General features: G+C 39.3%; 1 protein-coding gene across 10 annotated transcripts in view; it reads left to right on the plus strand.

Moving 5' to 3' along the window:
* Positions 1–14,556, plus strand: part of CDCA2 (cell division cycle associated 2) — a 52,479-nt gene that overhangs the window by 32,786 nt on the left and 5,137 nt on the right. For all 10 annotated transcript variants that reach the window (XM_058433423.1, XM_058433422.1, XM_032144472.2 and 7 more), the window contains one exon: positions 12,729–12,900. In XM_058433423.1, the coding sequence (XP_058289406.1) occupies positions 12,729–12,900 (172 nt within the window). The remainder of the gene's footprint in view (positions 1–12,728; positions 12,901–14,556) is intronic.

Below are 14,556 nucleotides of genomic sequence, written 5' to 3' on the forward strand. Positions count from 1 at the left end.
ACAGAGAGATGAATTGAAGTCCTATATGTGGGACAGTTTGCACCAGTCGGCACACCAGCCCCCTCCCACCCTGATGCTCAGAACAGATGTTGTCATCTAGATTAAAGCCCTCATTCTGGCATTTGGAAAGTCCCACAATCTTGACAGCCAGCTCCTGCCCTAATGCAAATCCTGACAGTTGACACTCCAGCATTCTGCCCCACCCTGCCCCATGCCGAGTTCCTAGGTAGGATTTCCATGCAGGAAAGAGACTGAGCTGGAAAGCAGAGGAAACCTATATACCAACTTACCCAATCTTAAATAAGAAACAAGACAATTGAATAGAACAAATAGCATGAAAGAGAAAAGACCAATGTTAATAAGGTTAAAAACCGACCTCAGAGAAATAGGTTATTCAAGGAATAGAAGGAAATTTTACATACATAAATACTCTACTCCAATTTAAGAAAATATCATCTGCATAAAAGTAAGGAGATACTATGAAAAAGGAATTGCAAAACATAAAATTTAGTAGTTGGACAAAAGAATTAAAGTTAAGGAAAGTCTCCCAGAAGATAGAGCAAAAGAAAGACTGGAAACAAGAGAATCTAGGAGACATCATAGGACTCTTAGGAAAAAGAAGGAGAAAATAGAATGGGAGAAGTCATCCAAATAAAAGAAGAGGATTTCCCAAAAATAGAATGGAAGAAATTATTCAAATAAAAGAAGAGGATTTCCTAGAACTGAAGAAAGGAGTCTTCAAGTTAAAAGCGCCCACTGAATGCCTGGTACAATGAAGAAGGGCCAGGGGGTAGGCCTGTAACTGTGAAACTGAACAATAAGGATAATGAGGAAAGAGGGCTTTTCCTACAGAGAAATAAGAACCAGAGTGGCATCAGGTCTAACAATAGCCTGAAAGCTACAAAATGATACAAGAGTTCATTTAAAGCTTAGAAGAAAATTTCAACCGAGTATTCTACACCCAGCCAAAGTCTCAATTAAGTGTGAAGGAAAAAATAAAAGACATTTGAGTGTTTCTTTTTTTCTTTTCTTTTTTGAGAGAAGGTCTCACTCTCACCCAGGCTTTAGTGCAGTGCTGTGGTCACTGCTCACTGCATGCTTGACCTCCCAGGCTCAAGTGATCCTCCCACCTCAGCCTCCTGAGTAGCTGGGACTACAGGTGCACGCCACCACGCTTGGCTAGTTTTTTTTGTTGTTGTTGTTGTTGTTTTCTTTTGAGATGAAGTCTTGCTGTCTTGCCCAGGCTGTAGTGCAGTGGCATGATCTTGGCTCACCACAACCTCCACCTCTTGGGTTCAAGCAATTCTCCTGCCTCAGCCTCCCAGTTAGCTGGGACTACAGGCTCGCACCACCATGCCTGGCTAATTTTTGTATTTTTAGTAAAGATGGGGTTTCACTATGTTGGCCAGGCTGGTCTCAAACTCCTGACCTCATGATCTGCCTTCCTCGGCCCCCCAAAGTGCTGGGATTACAGGCGTGAGCCACCACGCCCGGCTGGCTAATTTTTTTTACTTTCTTGAAGCAGCGGGGGGTGGGGGGTCTCACCTTGTTACCCAGGCTGGTCTCAGACTCTTCCTGGGCTCAATCACTTCTCTCACCCCAGCCTCCCAAAGTGCTGGGATTACAGGCGTGAGCCAACATGCCCAGCCAGAAAGTTATTTTTCTCTGGATGCTACTGGAGGAGAAACTCTAGCAAAATGAGGAACTAAGCTTAAGAATTCAGGACACAATGGATCTAACAATACAAGAGCACAATCAAAGGGAAATTGCTGGTTATAGCTGTTCAGCCAGCCCAGAAGAGCAACCCGTCCAAATTTGAGCAGAGAGAAGGAGCCGGAGATAAAAAACAGAAAAGACCTGTGATTGAAAGAATGAAAGGTATGTCACATACGAAAAAACTGGTAATTATATACCATTTCAAATAAAAGTCTATATAAAAGTTATAAATACGAAGCAAACATTACTGTGATTTCAAGCAATAATGCAGTATAAGGAAAAGTAGATTTTATAGTGCTAGGAATCATCTCCCTCAAGGGGCCCAGAGGAGAAGAAAAGAGTATGAAAGCTGTACTTGGCAGAGCCGTGAAAAATGTTTGCAGTCATAATAATATAGATGCTATTTGTTTTCAACTAAGGACAAATCTTTTAACAACTTGGTTGTTGTGCAGGACAATGTAAGTATTAACAATCTAATGATAGGAAAATGTAGTTAATAGCAGAAGGTGAAAAGAGAGTTAAAAAGGTAGAAACAAGGGGGCTAATGGTGTTGCTGGCAAGAGTGCAGACTCTGGACCAGACCCCTGGGTTTAAATCCTGAGTTCATTCCTCCCTCCAGTGCAATGCTGGGTAAAATTCTGGACTCCTGTTTTGTTTGTGTGTTTGTTTGTTTGTAAAACTGGTGGAAACGGATGTTAGAAGCTCGTGAATCTTAATGAATTCATGCATGCTCAACTCTTAGAACAGTGTCTGGCCATAGTAAGCTTTGTGGTCATTATCATCATTATCATGAGAGATTCAAGATATATATTTTAAAATTTAATGAAAAGAAATAGGAATATAAAAGTTCAATGTTTACCAAGTGAAGAACCAAAATTAACATAGAAAAGAGGCAGGTTTTGTTTTAAATGAGCAGTTTTTTCATCTTTCATAGCAAGACATTGACAGATAACTAAAATTAGATTAAATGCCAGTTCTCAACCAGAAGTAGCATTAGAATCCTCAAGAGTAAATTCCTTTATAAACCAGAAATGGAGAAAGTTCCCAAAGTGTGACTCAAAAACCAGAAACAGGGCAAAGGATTGGTGAATTTGATATCTTTTGAACCATACATCATGGAGCATGCGTAAGGAAAAAAATTCCCATAAGAAAATTTAAAAGACAAAGGACAAGCTTGGGAAAAGTATTTGCAACTCATATCAGACACCAAGGATTAATGTCACTAATATTTGAAGAGCTTCTAAGTTACTTAGAAAGGAACAGTCTTCAAAAGATAATAAAACATTTACAAAACTGAAATGAAAATGACCTTCAGCACAGGAAGGAAATGTTCAGACTTCTTCATCATAAGAGAATTGCAGCTGTAACGTGCATTGAGATGCCATTTCTCACCTTTTAGATAACCAAAAATCTGAAAGTTGACAGCATACTCAACGTGGTAAGGCTATGGGGCAAACAGGCACACTCACATTTTCTGCTAAAGCAGACCTCTGTGGAGGAGTATTTGGCAGTATCTGGCCAAATTAAATACTCATTTATCCTTTGACCCAACAGGCCTATTTCTAGGAATCCATCTGAAAGATCCACTGATCAAAATACAAAAATATATGTTTATTTATTGCAGCATTCTTTGTAAAGCAAAAGACTAAAAGCAAACCATATGCTTATCAATATGAGACTTGTTGAAAAAACTGTGGTGTTTCCATAAAGCGAATATTAGGGAGCTGTAAAAAGTTGTGAAGAGAACTTCCATACACTTCTATGCAGTGATGCCAAGGGGACACAGATGGCCCTCTATATACTCTGGTCCAGCATCTGTGGTTGGTTGAATCAAAAACACTCAGGGCTGGGCGAGGTGGCTCACATCTGTAATCTCAGCACTTTGGGAGGCTGATATTGGAGGATTGCTTGAGGCCAGGAGTGTGAGACCAGCCTGGTCAACATAGCACAACCCCATCTGTATTTTCTTAATATATTATTAAAAAAAAAAATTCAGAAAAACCCAATAATACAATAATTTAAAAAAATACAAATTTTAAAATACAGCATATTAACTATGTAGCATTTATATTGTATTCAGTGTTAAGTCATCTAGAGATGCTTTAAAGCATAGTTATTATGCTGTATTTTTACAGTATAATGCTGTAAAAGGAAGTTTGCATAGGCTGTATGCAAATACTGTGCCATTTTATGTCGGGGACTTGAGTATCTGCAGATTTTTGATATCCACAGGAGGTCCTGGAACCAATTCCCCTACAGATACTAAGGGATGACTGTGTTTATTGTTAAAATGAAAAAAGCATGTTATAAAACAATATATGTGGTCAACCACTGAATTGTGTCCCCTCCCAAATTTATATATTGAAGTCCTAACTCCCAGGATCTCAGAATGTGACTGTATTTGGAGATTTGGTCTTCAAAATAGTTATTAAGTTAAAATGAGATCCATAGGGTGGGTCCTAATCCACTCTGACTGGTGTTCTTATAAGAGGAGGAAATTCGGACCTACATAGGGACACCAGGGACGCGTGTGCATTGAGAAATGACCATGTGAGGACACAGCAAGAAGGTGGCCATCTGAAGGCCAAGGAGAGAGGCCCCAAGAGACACCAGCCCTGCCAACACCCTGGTCTTACACTGCCAGCCTCCAGAACTGGGAGAAAATTAGTTTCTGTTGTTTGAACTACCTAGTTTGTGACATTTTATTACAGTAGCCTTACAAACGAATACATTACCCTTTGTCTAAGAAAGTAGAGTACACACACACATATAGTTTTGATTTTTAAATTGAAGAATAAACCAAAGAGAAATAAAAAACTGGCTATAGGGAGAAGGGAGGAGACAGGAGAGAATGTGAATGCAAGCTAGACTTTGTTAAGTGTCTACTATTTTTCAGTTTTGATTGTGAGACCATTTAAATGTTTTACCTGACTATGAAACAAAATTAAAACTAGTAGAAAGAGAACAATCTCTAAAAAGTGAAAGCAAAATTTGACAAATTAATCTTACTACGTCAAGTTGGTGGCTTAACCTCATTAAGAATTTTTTCAAACCTAGAAATTTGAATATAAGGGGGATAAATCTTGTTGTTGTTTTTTTTGAGACCGAGTCTCACTCTGTCACCCAGGCTAGAGTACAGTGGCGTGATCTCGGCTCACTGCAAACCCTGCCTCCCGGGTTCATGCCATTCTCCTGCCTCAGCCTCCTGAGTAGCTAGGACTACAGGCACCCGCCACCATGCCTGGCTAAATTTTTATTTTTTATTTTTTAGTAGAGACTGGGTTTCACCATGTTAGCCAGGATGGTCTCGATTTGCTGACCTCGTGATCTGCCCACCTTGGCCTCCCAAAGTGCTGGGATTACAGGCGAGAGCCACTGCGCCTGGCCCTATAAGGGGGATAAATCTTAAGGACAAAAATAACTGCAAAGAAATTATAAACGGTATGAAATACTCAATAGAAGCACCAAATTTAGAATAAAGCAAATAAGCAATTTTTTCCTAAGAAGATGTTCACTAAGAGACAAAAGATAAATTTTTAAATTCAACAAATTTAAAACTTTGTAAGACTAAATTTGAATTGGAAATAAGAGTAGAAACTCATTTTCCATTTAAAAGAATTGTCCATCTCTATCCAGCTTAAAATTCATGAGATCCCTGGTGCATAGATTGTCATTAGACATACCAGTTAAAAGGGGTTAAGGTCCCTTGGTAAAATGGCTGCTTTCGGATTTACAACAACAAATTTAAAAAGTGAACCTGGTTGGGTCTGTACCAGAGTACAAGGAAGGATGCTAAAAAAAACTACTGGTGTCATGTTAAAAGACACAAAACCATCTTGAAGGGACTTCCACTGACCAAATGTGCCCATCAGCATTGCAAAGCGTGGAAGTACAATCATGAAATAACACATAAGTTTATTACTTTTTTTTAAGTGATGGACACTTTAGAAGCTTGCTAGGATACCCATTCATTTTTCTGTTAACAGGAAAATAAAATTTGAGCTCTATTTCAGGTAAACAAATAGTTGATAAGGGAAAAGTTGTTTATAGAAGAATTTCAGCTAATAAAAGAAATGCTCAACAAAGCTGCTAAAACGTTTGATAATAGGCTGATGTGACATAGGAACAATCAACAGAGGAAAGAAACACCCTATAGAATGGGAGAAGATGTTACAACTACAAACCACACATCTGATAAAGGGTTAATAGCCAAAATATATAAGAAACTCAAAACAGCTCAATAGCAAGAACACACCAATTTAAAAATGGGCAAAGGTCCAGAATAGACATTTCTCAAAAGGCACGCAAATGGCTAACATCACTAATCATCAGGGAAATGCAAATTAAAACCACAATGAGATATCACTGGCTATTATCAAACAGATGAAAGATTACAAGTGTTGGAGAGGATATGGAGAAAAGGGAACCCTTTGTACACTGTTGATAGGAATGTTAATTGCTACAGCCTGTTTTGATTGGCAAAGTCAACTAAAAATATAGAACTGAATCTCTAAACAAAGTGTTGTATTTGGGAAAACGTAATTGCAGTTTGGGGCATACACACAGACCGAGGTGGTCTTTGATATGTCCTAAGAACAAAGAAAGTTGGGGTTTTTAGTAGAAAGAGAAATATTACATATTATTTAGAAAGAAAACTCACTGGCCCTAAGCAAAATTTTGGGGAGCTGGTAAACTCTGGTGAGTGATGGTGGTAGTTAAGTTTAGTCTTAGAGTCCCAAGTGCTTTTTTTCCCCTGGTCTCTAGACTCTAGTTGTTTATGACATGGTAACTCCAAATAATCCATCTTCACAAGCCATTATGGGAAACAGTACGGGGGTTCCTCAAAAAATTAAAAATAGAACTAACATATGATCCAGCAAATCCCACTTCTGGGTATGTATCCAAAGGAAATGAAATCAGTATATCAAAGAGCGATAACCAAATTATGGACTCAAGCTAAGTATCCATCAGCAGATGAATGGACAAAGAAAAAATATGTGTGTACACACACAAAAAAATGCTATTCAGCCTTAAAGAAATCCTGTCATTTTGACAGCATAGAAGGACCTTAAGGGCGTTATGTTAAGTAAAAGAGCCCAGGCACAGAGAGACAAGATCTTTCTTAACATGTGGAATCTTTTTTTAAAAAAAAAAAAAAAAAGAAAAGAAAACTCACAGAAGCTAAGAATAGAATGGTGGTTGTCAGGGGGCTAGTGGCTTGAGTGGTGGGGGATGAGATGTTGGTTCAAGGGTACAAAGTTTCAGTTAGGATGAGGAAGTTCTGGATATCTGTTGTACAGCACGGTGACTAGGAAGTAATAATGTATATGTGAAAATTGCTAAGAGATGACATTGTGAGTGTTCTTACCATAAAATAATTATGTGAAGTGGTGGATATGTTAGTTTAATCATGTCCCAATGTATACATCTGTCAAAACCTCTCATCCACCATACTATATGCAATTTTTAATTTGTTGGTTATACAATTGTATTCAAATTTGTCCATCAAAACTGAATCTAATCAAGCTTCTAGATCTAATTAGCAATTTATAGGACATGCAGGAACATAGATTCACCTACTATAGTGAGCCAAATCTAGGACTTGGCTAATTCTATAGGAAAGATGCCTCAATGTACTCACCAAATAAATGTCAAGGGGAGTGAAAGAAGGAGCCATAGAATAAAAGAGACTAAAAGACATGAATCAAATGGTATGTGTGGAGATCTTATTGGGGTCCTGATTAGAACAATTGTTTTAGGAAAAAAATTATGGGCCAAGGGAGAAATTTGAACTTTGAGGAGATGCTAGGGAAAATTGCCATCATGGTTTTTGTGTTTTGTTGAATTATGTTTTGTTTTGTTTTGTTTTTTGTTTTGTTGGAATGGAGTCTCGCTCTGTCGCCCAGGCTGGAGTGCAGTGGCACGATCTTGGCTCACTGCAACCTCCTCCTCCCGGGTTCAAGTGATTCTTCTGCCTGGGCCTCCCAAGTAGCTGGGACTACAGGTGTGCACCACCATGCTCAGCTAATTTTTGTATTTTTAGTAGAGACGGGGTTTCACTATGTTGGCCTGGCCGGTCTCAAACCCCTGTCTTCAGGTAATCTGCCCCCCCAGGCCTCCCAAAGTGCTGGGATTACAGGCATGAGCCTCTATCCCTGGTGTACATTTTAAGTTTTGCGATCATTTTGGATACACACACTCTTCTAAGAAGTAATGCAGAGAGATCCCAAGTACCCTTTACCTAGTTTCCCCCAATTGTGACATCTTGCAAAACCATAGTTCAGTGTTGCAGCCAAGATATTGATACAGCCGAGATAGACAGCTCTCCCATGGCCCTTTGTAGCTACATCCATTTCCTACCCCTAACCCCACCCCATAACCCCGCCTCATCCCCTGGCAACTACTAATCTTTCTCCATTCCTACAGTTTTGTCATTTCAAAAAGGTTACCCAAATGGAGTCATGTACTGTGTAACTCGGGCACTGGGTTTTTCGCTCAGCATAATTCTCTGGAGATTTGTCCAGGTTGTTACGTATATCAGTAGTTCTTTTTATTGTTGAACCATATTTGTAATTGTCTCTAATAGAAAAAGAACCTTTAACTCTTCAAGACACTGCAGGATTTTCAGATGAAATGATGTAACGTCTGGGATTTGCTTTAAAATAATCTGGGGTTAGGGGAGTATAAATGAATCATGATTTCTATAGGCTAGTAATTGTTGAAGTTAGCTGATGGATACATGGGGTTCTGTACTTTTTGGGTGTTTAAAATTTTCCATTATGAAAAGTTAAAAATATAGCAGTATGAGCCCTTTATCAGAGAGAGGGAGCTAACTGCAAGAGCTAAAAGTGGAGCCAGCAGATAAGTAAGCACCAGGGGCAGGCAAGTGTGTGCTTGATCACTGTAACCTTTCTTGTGTGGTGTGATTTGTTGCCATGTCCATGAATGGTTTTTGTTTGTTTTGTTTTTTTTTTTTTTTGAGACAGAGTCTCTCTGTCACCCAGGTGGAGTGCAGTGGCTCGATCTCAGCTCACTGCAGCCTCCGCCTCCCAGGCTCAAGTGATTCTCCTGCCTCAAGCTTCCCTAGTAGCTAGGAGTACAGGGCCCACCACCACACCCAGCTAATTTTTGTGTTTTTGGTAGAGACAGGGTTTTGTCATGTTGCCCAGGCTTGTCTCGAATACCTGAGCTCAAGCAACCCACCCACCTCGGCATCCCAAAGTGTTGGGATTAAGGGCATGAGCCACCGTGCTGGCCTGAATTATTTTAAAAAAATTTTAAAGCTATTCTCTGAAAATAATTTAAAGAAGTCTTAATTATGCAAATAAGACAAAAGATAAACATTTACTTCTGCTTCCTGACCTCTTTCACTGTGTGAGAAGAGGAATCAGTGATTTTGGAGTAAACAGAATTGCTTTACGGACAATCCCTTCAGTTGTTCTTGGGCTATTCTAAGCCATAATCCACCCTAACCATTTCTTGATCAAATGGTTTCCCCCAGGGGTTCCAAGCATATACCACTTCTTCTGTTATTATACTATCAGCAAGGCTTTTGTACTGTGGTGAATTCAGATTTTGATAAGTTTGTGGCCTTTGCTGGTGAAATCTTCTCATGACTAAGATCAGCTCTGCCAGATACATTTTCAGGACAGACAGACCTGAGGTGCTTTAATTGTTGTCTTTTTTTTGGGGGGGTGGTAATATACTTCTCTTGGCCCATGACCATGAAAAAACAGAAATTTAGTCTTTCAATCATGTTGAGCAAATTTTATGTAAGCTTAAGTGTACTTCTTTGACCATTCATTCATTCATTATTTGTGGAGTAGCCACTGTGTGCTTGGCACTGTTGTAGATCCAGGGACATGATTTCCAAAATCATGTAAAGAGGGTATCTTTTTTTTTTTTAACCCATATATCAGAAGCTATTCTGGCGATTATAATCTGGTGGCATTGCCCATAGTGTATTAACTGACCACACTGGGTCTGTGCCCTACAATAATACTAATAACGTAATTTAATATTAAAAATTAAAAGTATATGAGGTAATGGATATGCTCATTAGCTTGATTTAATCATTCCACAGTGCATACATATATCAAAACATGGTGTTGTATGCCATACATATATTAAATTTTTGTCAATTAAAATTTTTTTTTCTATTTTTTAAAAAGGGTCACTCTGTTGCCCAGGCTGGAGTGCAATGGTGCGATCATAACTCACTGCAGCCTCAACCTCCTGTGTTCAAGCAGTCCTCCCGCCTCAGCCTCCTGAGGAGCTAGGACTACATGTGTGTGCCACCATGCCTGGCTAAAAAAAAATAAAGTTTTAATATTTTTCCTCATATTAACTCTCAAGTAATGGAAAAGAATTTGAAAGAACAAGATAGCTTTTACCATGGGTCAGGCCCTACATTAACCAGCTGTATCACATGTCAACTCATTTAATACTCCCCACAGCTTTATGTGGAGTGTGCTGTTGTGATTTCTATTTTGCAGAGGAGAATGAGGTACAGAAAGTTGACTTGCCCAGGGTTGTAAAACAGTTAAGTAACAGAGTCAAGACTTTAACGCAAAGTATCTGCCACCAGAGGCCAATTTTTTTTTTGATTTATTTTTTGCAACTTATCTGTGAGCCTCAAGTTAAGATTTTTCTTTTCTTTTGGCTTTCGGGTTCATTGACCAAGCCAGCATTTCCCCAACTGTTCCACGGAATGTCAACAGATGTTCTACAAGAAAATATTTACTGGAAAAATACTTAACCCAGCATTTTCCTAATGTGTATAGAGATTATTTATACTGTGGACTTCTCATAGAATTTCATGTTAAATGTACACTGTAAATCACCAGGAGGAACATTCATCTTGTACAGTTCTAAAATTATTTTTCTGTGGAATGTTTTGTTTTCACAGGATATCTATAGATTTCTCAAGGAGCACATAGTTTTGTGCCATTTCTGTACTCTTGAATCTCACCATTAGTTTCACCTATATATTCTGTGCTGTCACCCAAATGACCTTTCTTAAATTTAAGATCAAATGTTGACACTCTCAAAGTCACCATGCAGTGAGCCTTCATTGCTTTCATTCAAGTCACTGTGACAAGGGCTCTGCTCCTGCCACTCCTGCATGGATCCATGGGCCGTGTCTTGCTGCATGCAGCCCTGCACCTGTGCTGTGCTGTCTCACTTTGAATTCATGCACATGGCATTCCCTTCTCTTTGAAAAGCCTTTCTGCATCGCCCCTATAATAGGCCAAAACAGCCCTTGATTGTTTGAGATTTGACTTAGACATGACATTTTCCGTGGAGCCGATCTTGAACACCTCCTGCAGGCCGGGTACCCATCTTCACAGTTCACACAGCCTGTCATGGTGCGTGTGTATGGTAACTCGTTTACTTTACACCAGCAGCTCCTTGAAGAACACATCCTCTTTCTTCCAGATCCCACACCTGGCAAGTTATTACCTGGCACACAGCAGTCTCAATAAATGTGTGAATGAATTCCACTTTCTGGATGTTTGTGTTTTTCTTTGTTGTTGTTGTTGTTGTTGTTGTTTTTGAGACAGAGTCTCGCTGTCGCCAGGCTGGAGTGCAGTGGCGGCGATTTCAGCTCACTGCAACCTCTGCCTACCCGGTTCATGCAATTCCCCTGCCTCAGCCTCTTGAGTAGCTGGGACTACAGGTGCACGCCACCATGCCCAGTTAATTTTTGTATTTTTAGTAGAGATGGGTTTCACCATGTTGGCCAGGATGGTCTCGATCTCCTGACCTCGTGATCTGCCCACCTCGGCCTCCCAAAGTGCTGGGATTACAGGCGTGAGCCACCGCACCTGGCCTGTGTTGTTAATATGTTTTCTGTTGGCCCTAAGTTCTGGTTCTCTTCAACATTGTCACATTGAATATATTTCATTCCTTTCGCCCATAACAGTCTGTCTTTCTAGTATTTCAGTACAGCATTTCCCCGAAGTCTTTTCCATATGAAACTTTTTAAAAAACATAAAACATTATTTCTTAGTTGCTCATATAGTACTCAGAATTGAATGTAATACTCCATTCTGGACATTATTAAGCAACTTTTAATTTTTATGGAAACCTACATTTTCCATCAATTAATGTCAGACCTTTGTCTTCCATCTTCTGCTTGTGCTTGTTAAAATCCATTTTGTTTGACCGAATCTTGATTAAGTCATCTGTTGTTTGGATCTGCAGATTCAGCTAGCTTTGTGTTTTCTTCATATTTTTCATACACACCTACTGTTTCTTCATCCAAACCTGGGAGCATAAAGCAGTCTCCCACAGCTTGCAGTATATAACTCACACTAGGTTAATCCTGAGTCATCATAACTCTGTGCTTCTTACAAATATCTCATGACATTATATCCATGCAGTTCTAAAGCATCTCATATATTTTTTCATTTATCCAGCCCTTGTTTTGGCAAGTGCCTTGTGGAAATGTAGAAAGCTACCATGCAATTTATAAACTGAATCCTGCTTTGTAGTTTATTTGACTTTGTGGAAGTTACCTGACTTCCTACCCTCGATTTAGATGGTTACAATTTTAAATGAAATATAAAAGTTAACTATTCAATAAAGCACTATATAAACAATAATTAAAGATATTATAGAAGTTGAAGGGTCAGACTGGGCGTCGTGGCTCACACTTGTAATCCCAGCACTTTGGGAGGCCAAGGCAGGAGGATCGCTTGAGCTCAGGAATTTGAGACAAGCCTGGGCAACGTGGTGAGACCTCATCTCTACCAAAAATACAAAATAAAAAGCCGGTCCTGGTGGTGTGCACCTGTGGTCCCAGCTACTTGGGAGGCTGAGATGGGAGGCTTGCTTGAGCCCAGGGCAGAAGTTGCAGTGAGCCGAGATCGTGCCACTGCACTACAGCCTGGATGACAGAGTGAGACCTTGTCTCAAAAAGAATAAAATAAAAATAACTAGTTAAAGGGTCAAAATTTTACATGGTGCTACATCTTTCTCAATTGCAATGTTTTAATGCATTTTCTCAGGTTTTAAAAAGTTGCAGAAAGAAGAAAGGAAAGGGAAAGAAAAGTGTTCAGAAATCCTTATATGGGGAAAGAGACATTGCTTCTAAGAAGCCCCTCCTCAGTCCTATTCCCGAGCTGCCTGAAGTCTCTGAGATGACACCTTCAGTTCCGAGCATCCGAAGACTGGTTTCAGGTATCCTGACCTTTTCCTGGTAGTTATATTTTATCTTTTCTCTTCACCCTCTTCGTTGCTATTTTACTTTTTTCACTTTTTTCCCATTCACTATGTAAAGAGTATGTAAATTTAAAAGCAATGTTTCCTCACATTACCATGAGGATTTCAAGTGGAGAAAACAGTCACTTGTAACTTGTAGGTGGCTTAGACCCTTTTCAGAATCTGATGGAAATTCTGGATCCTTTCCCCAGGAAAACTGAGACACAAGATTTTGCATATAATATCAGTAATTATGTCTGTGCATCCTGTTAATTTTGTGAAAATAAATTCCATTTGGTGGTGTAGTCCATCGTTGAAAGTGATCGAGAGCTGGGGAACCCGCCTGGGATCCCAACCATTTAGGAGCCTAAGGCAGAAGGATTGCTTGAGTTCAGGAGTTTGAGGCCAGCCTGGGCAACATAGAAAGACCCCATCTCTTAAAAAAAAAAGAAACAAAAAAAGTCAACGAGGTGATGATTCAGTAATATGTATACCTTATATGAGTTAAGGACAATGATGTTTTGTTAGAGTTGGCACTACTGAGTGTTTTCTAAAAATAATACATATAAATTGAGCTTGATTACCTTGAAAGTTATTTTATTATCAAGTCAGTCGATATATGGGATAGATAAAAAATGGATTGGAATTGTTTCTGGTTTCTAATGCCCAAATTTTAAATGGACTGAATCTTGCTGAAAATAATAAGCCTTTTTTTTTTTTTTTTTTTTAATTTTTAGTAGAGATGGGGTGTCCCTGTGTTGCCCAGGCTGGTCTCGAACTCTTGGGCTCAAGCAATCTTCCAGCCTCAACCTCCCAAAGTACTGAGATTACAGGCATGAGCCACGCTGTCTTGCCTGAAAATGATAATGTATGTCCATTTGGTGTTGATTTGTGTAGAAGCATTTTTTAAATGGCTACCTTTGTCAATCATCAGATATTTATAGCCTGCCTCCTATTTGCGGTAAACCATACAAGATTGATAATAGACTTGAGGATGAATGAGGTATATGCCACCATAGACTCTTGGCTTCTGCGTCCTGCTTAACATTACGATAGCACAGGTGTTTAAATAAACAGCCACCCCTCTGTCACACACGCCCTGGCTCACACTCTTCTCCTGCCATGCTTTCTCACAGGCTGTGTTGTGACAGGGCATCCACCACTCTACCTCTTTTTAATCTGACCTAATGTTGCTTATCTTCCAAGATTTTGCTGTACTGTCTGTTTTTCCAGGAATACTCTGCAACATACTTCCATCACCTGGTTTTATGATGAACTATTTTGTATGTTCCCCTGCTCCCTAAAACTTCAGTCTCCTTGAGAGTGGAAACTAAGTCTTATTTTCATTACATCTCTAGTTCTTAACAGGAGTTTTTCAAAAGATGTTTAAACAGTGACTGTAGTAAAATTTTCCATGTTGCATCCTATTAGAGAATTTGTTTTTTAAAGTACCTAAAGCATTTTTTTCTGTAACCAGTGGTATCACCTGCTACGTGGGTTTAAAGCAATTCAGCTCCTTCCTTCCTTTATCTTCTCTTTCTCTTTTTCCTTTCCTCTCTCCCTGTATCTCCTTTACCTTCCTTCTCTAGTATGTTGGATTTTATGCGAAACACGTATCTGTTTGTTTGTTAGTTT

Source organism: Hylobates moloch, unplaced genomic scaffold (genome assembly GCF_009828535.3).
Source record: "Hylobates moloch isolate HMO894 unplaced genomic scaffold, HMol_V3 SCAFFOLD_22, whole genome shotgun sequence".
Classification (NCBI taxonomy): Eukaryota; Metazoa; Chordata; class Mammalia; order Primates; family Hylobatidae; genus Hylobates; species Hylobates moloch.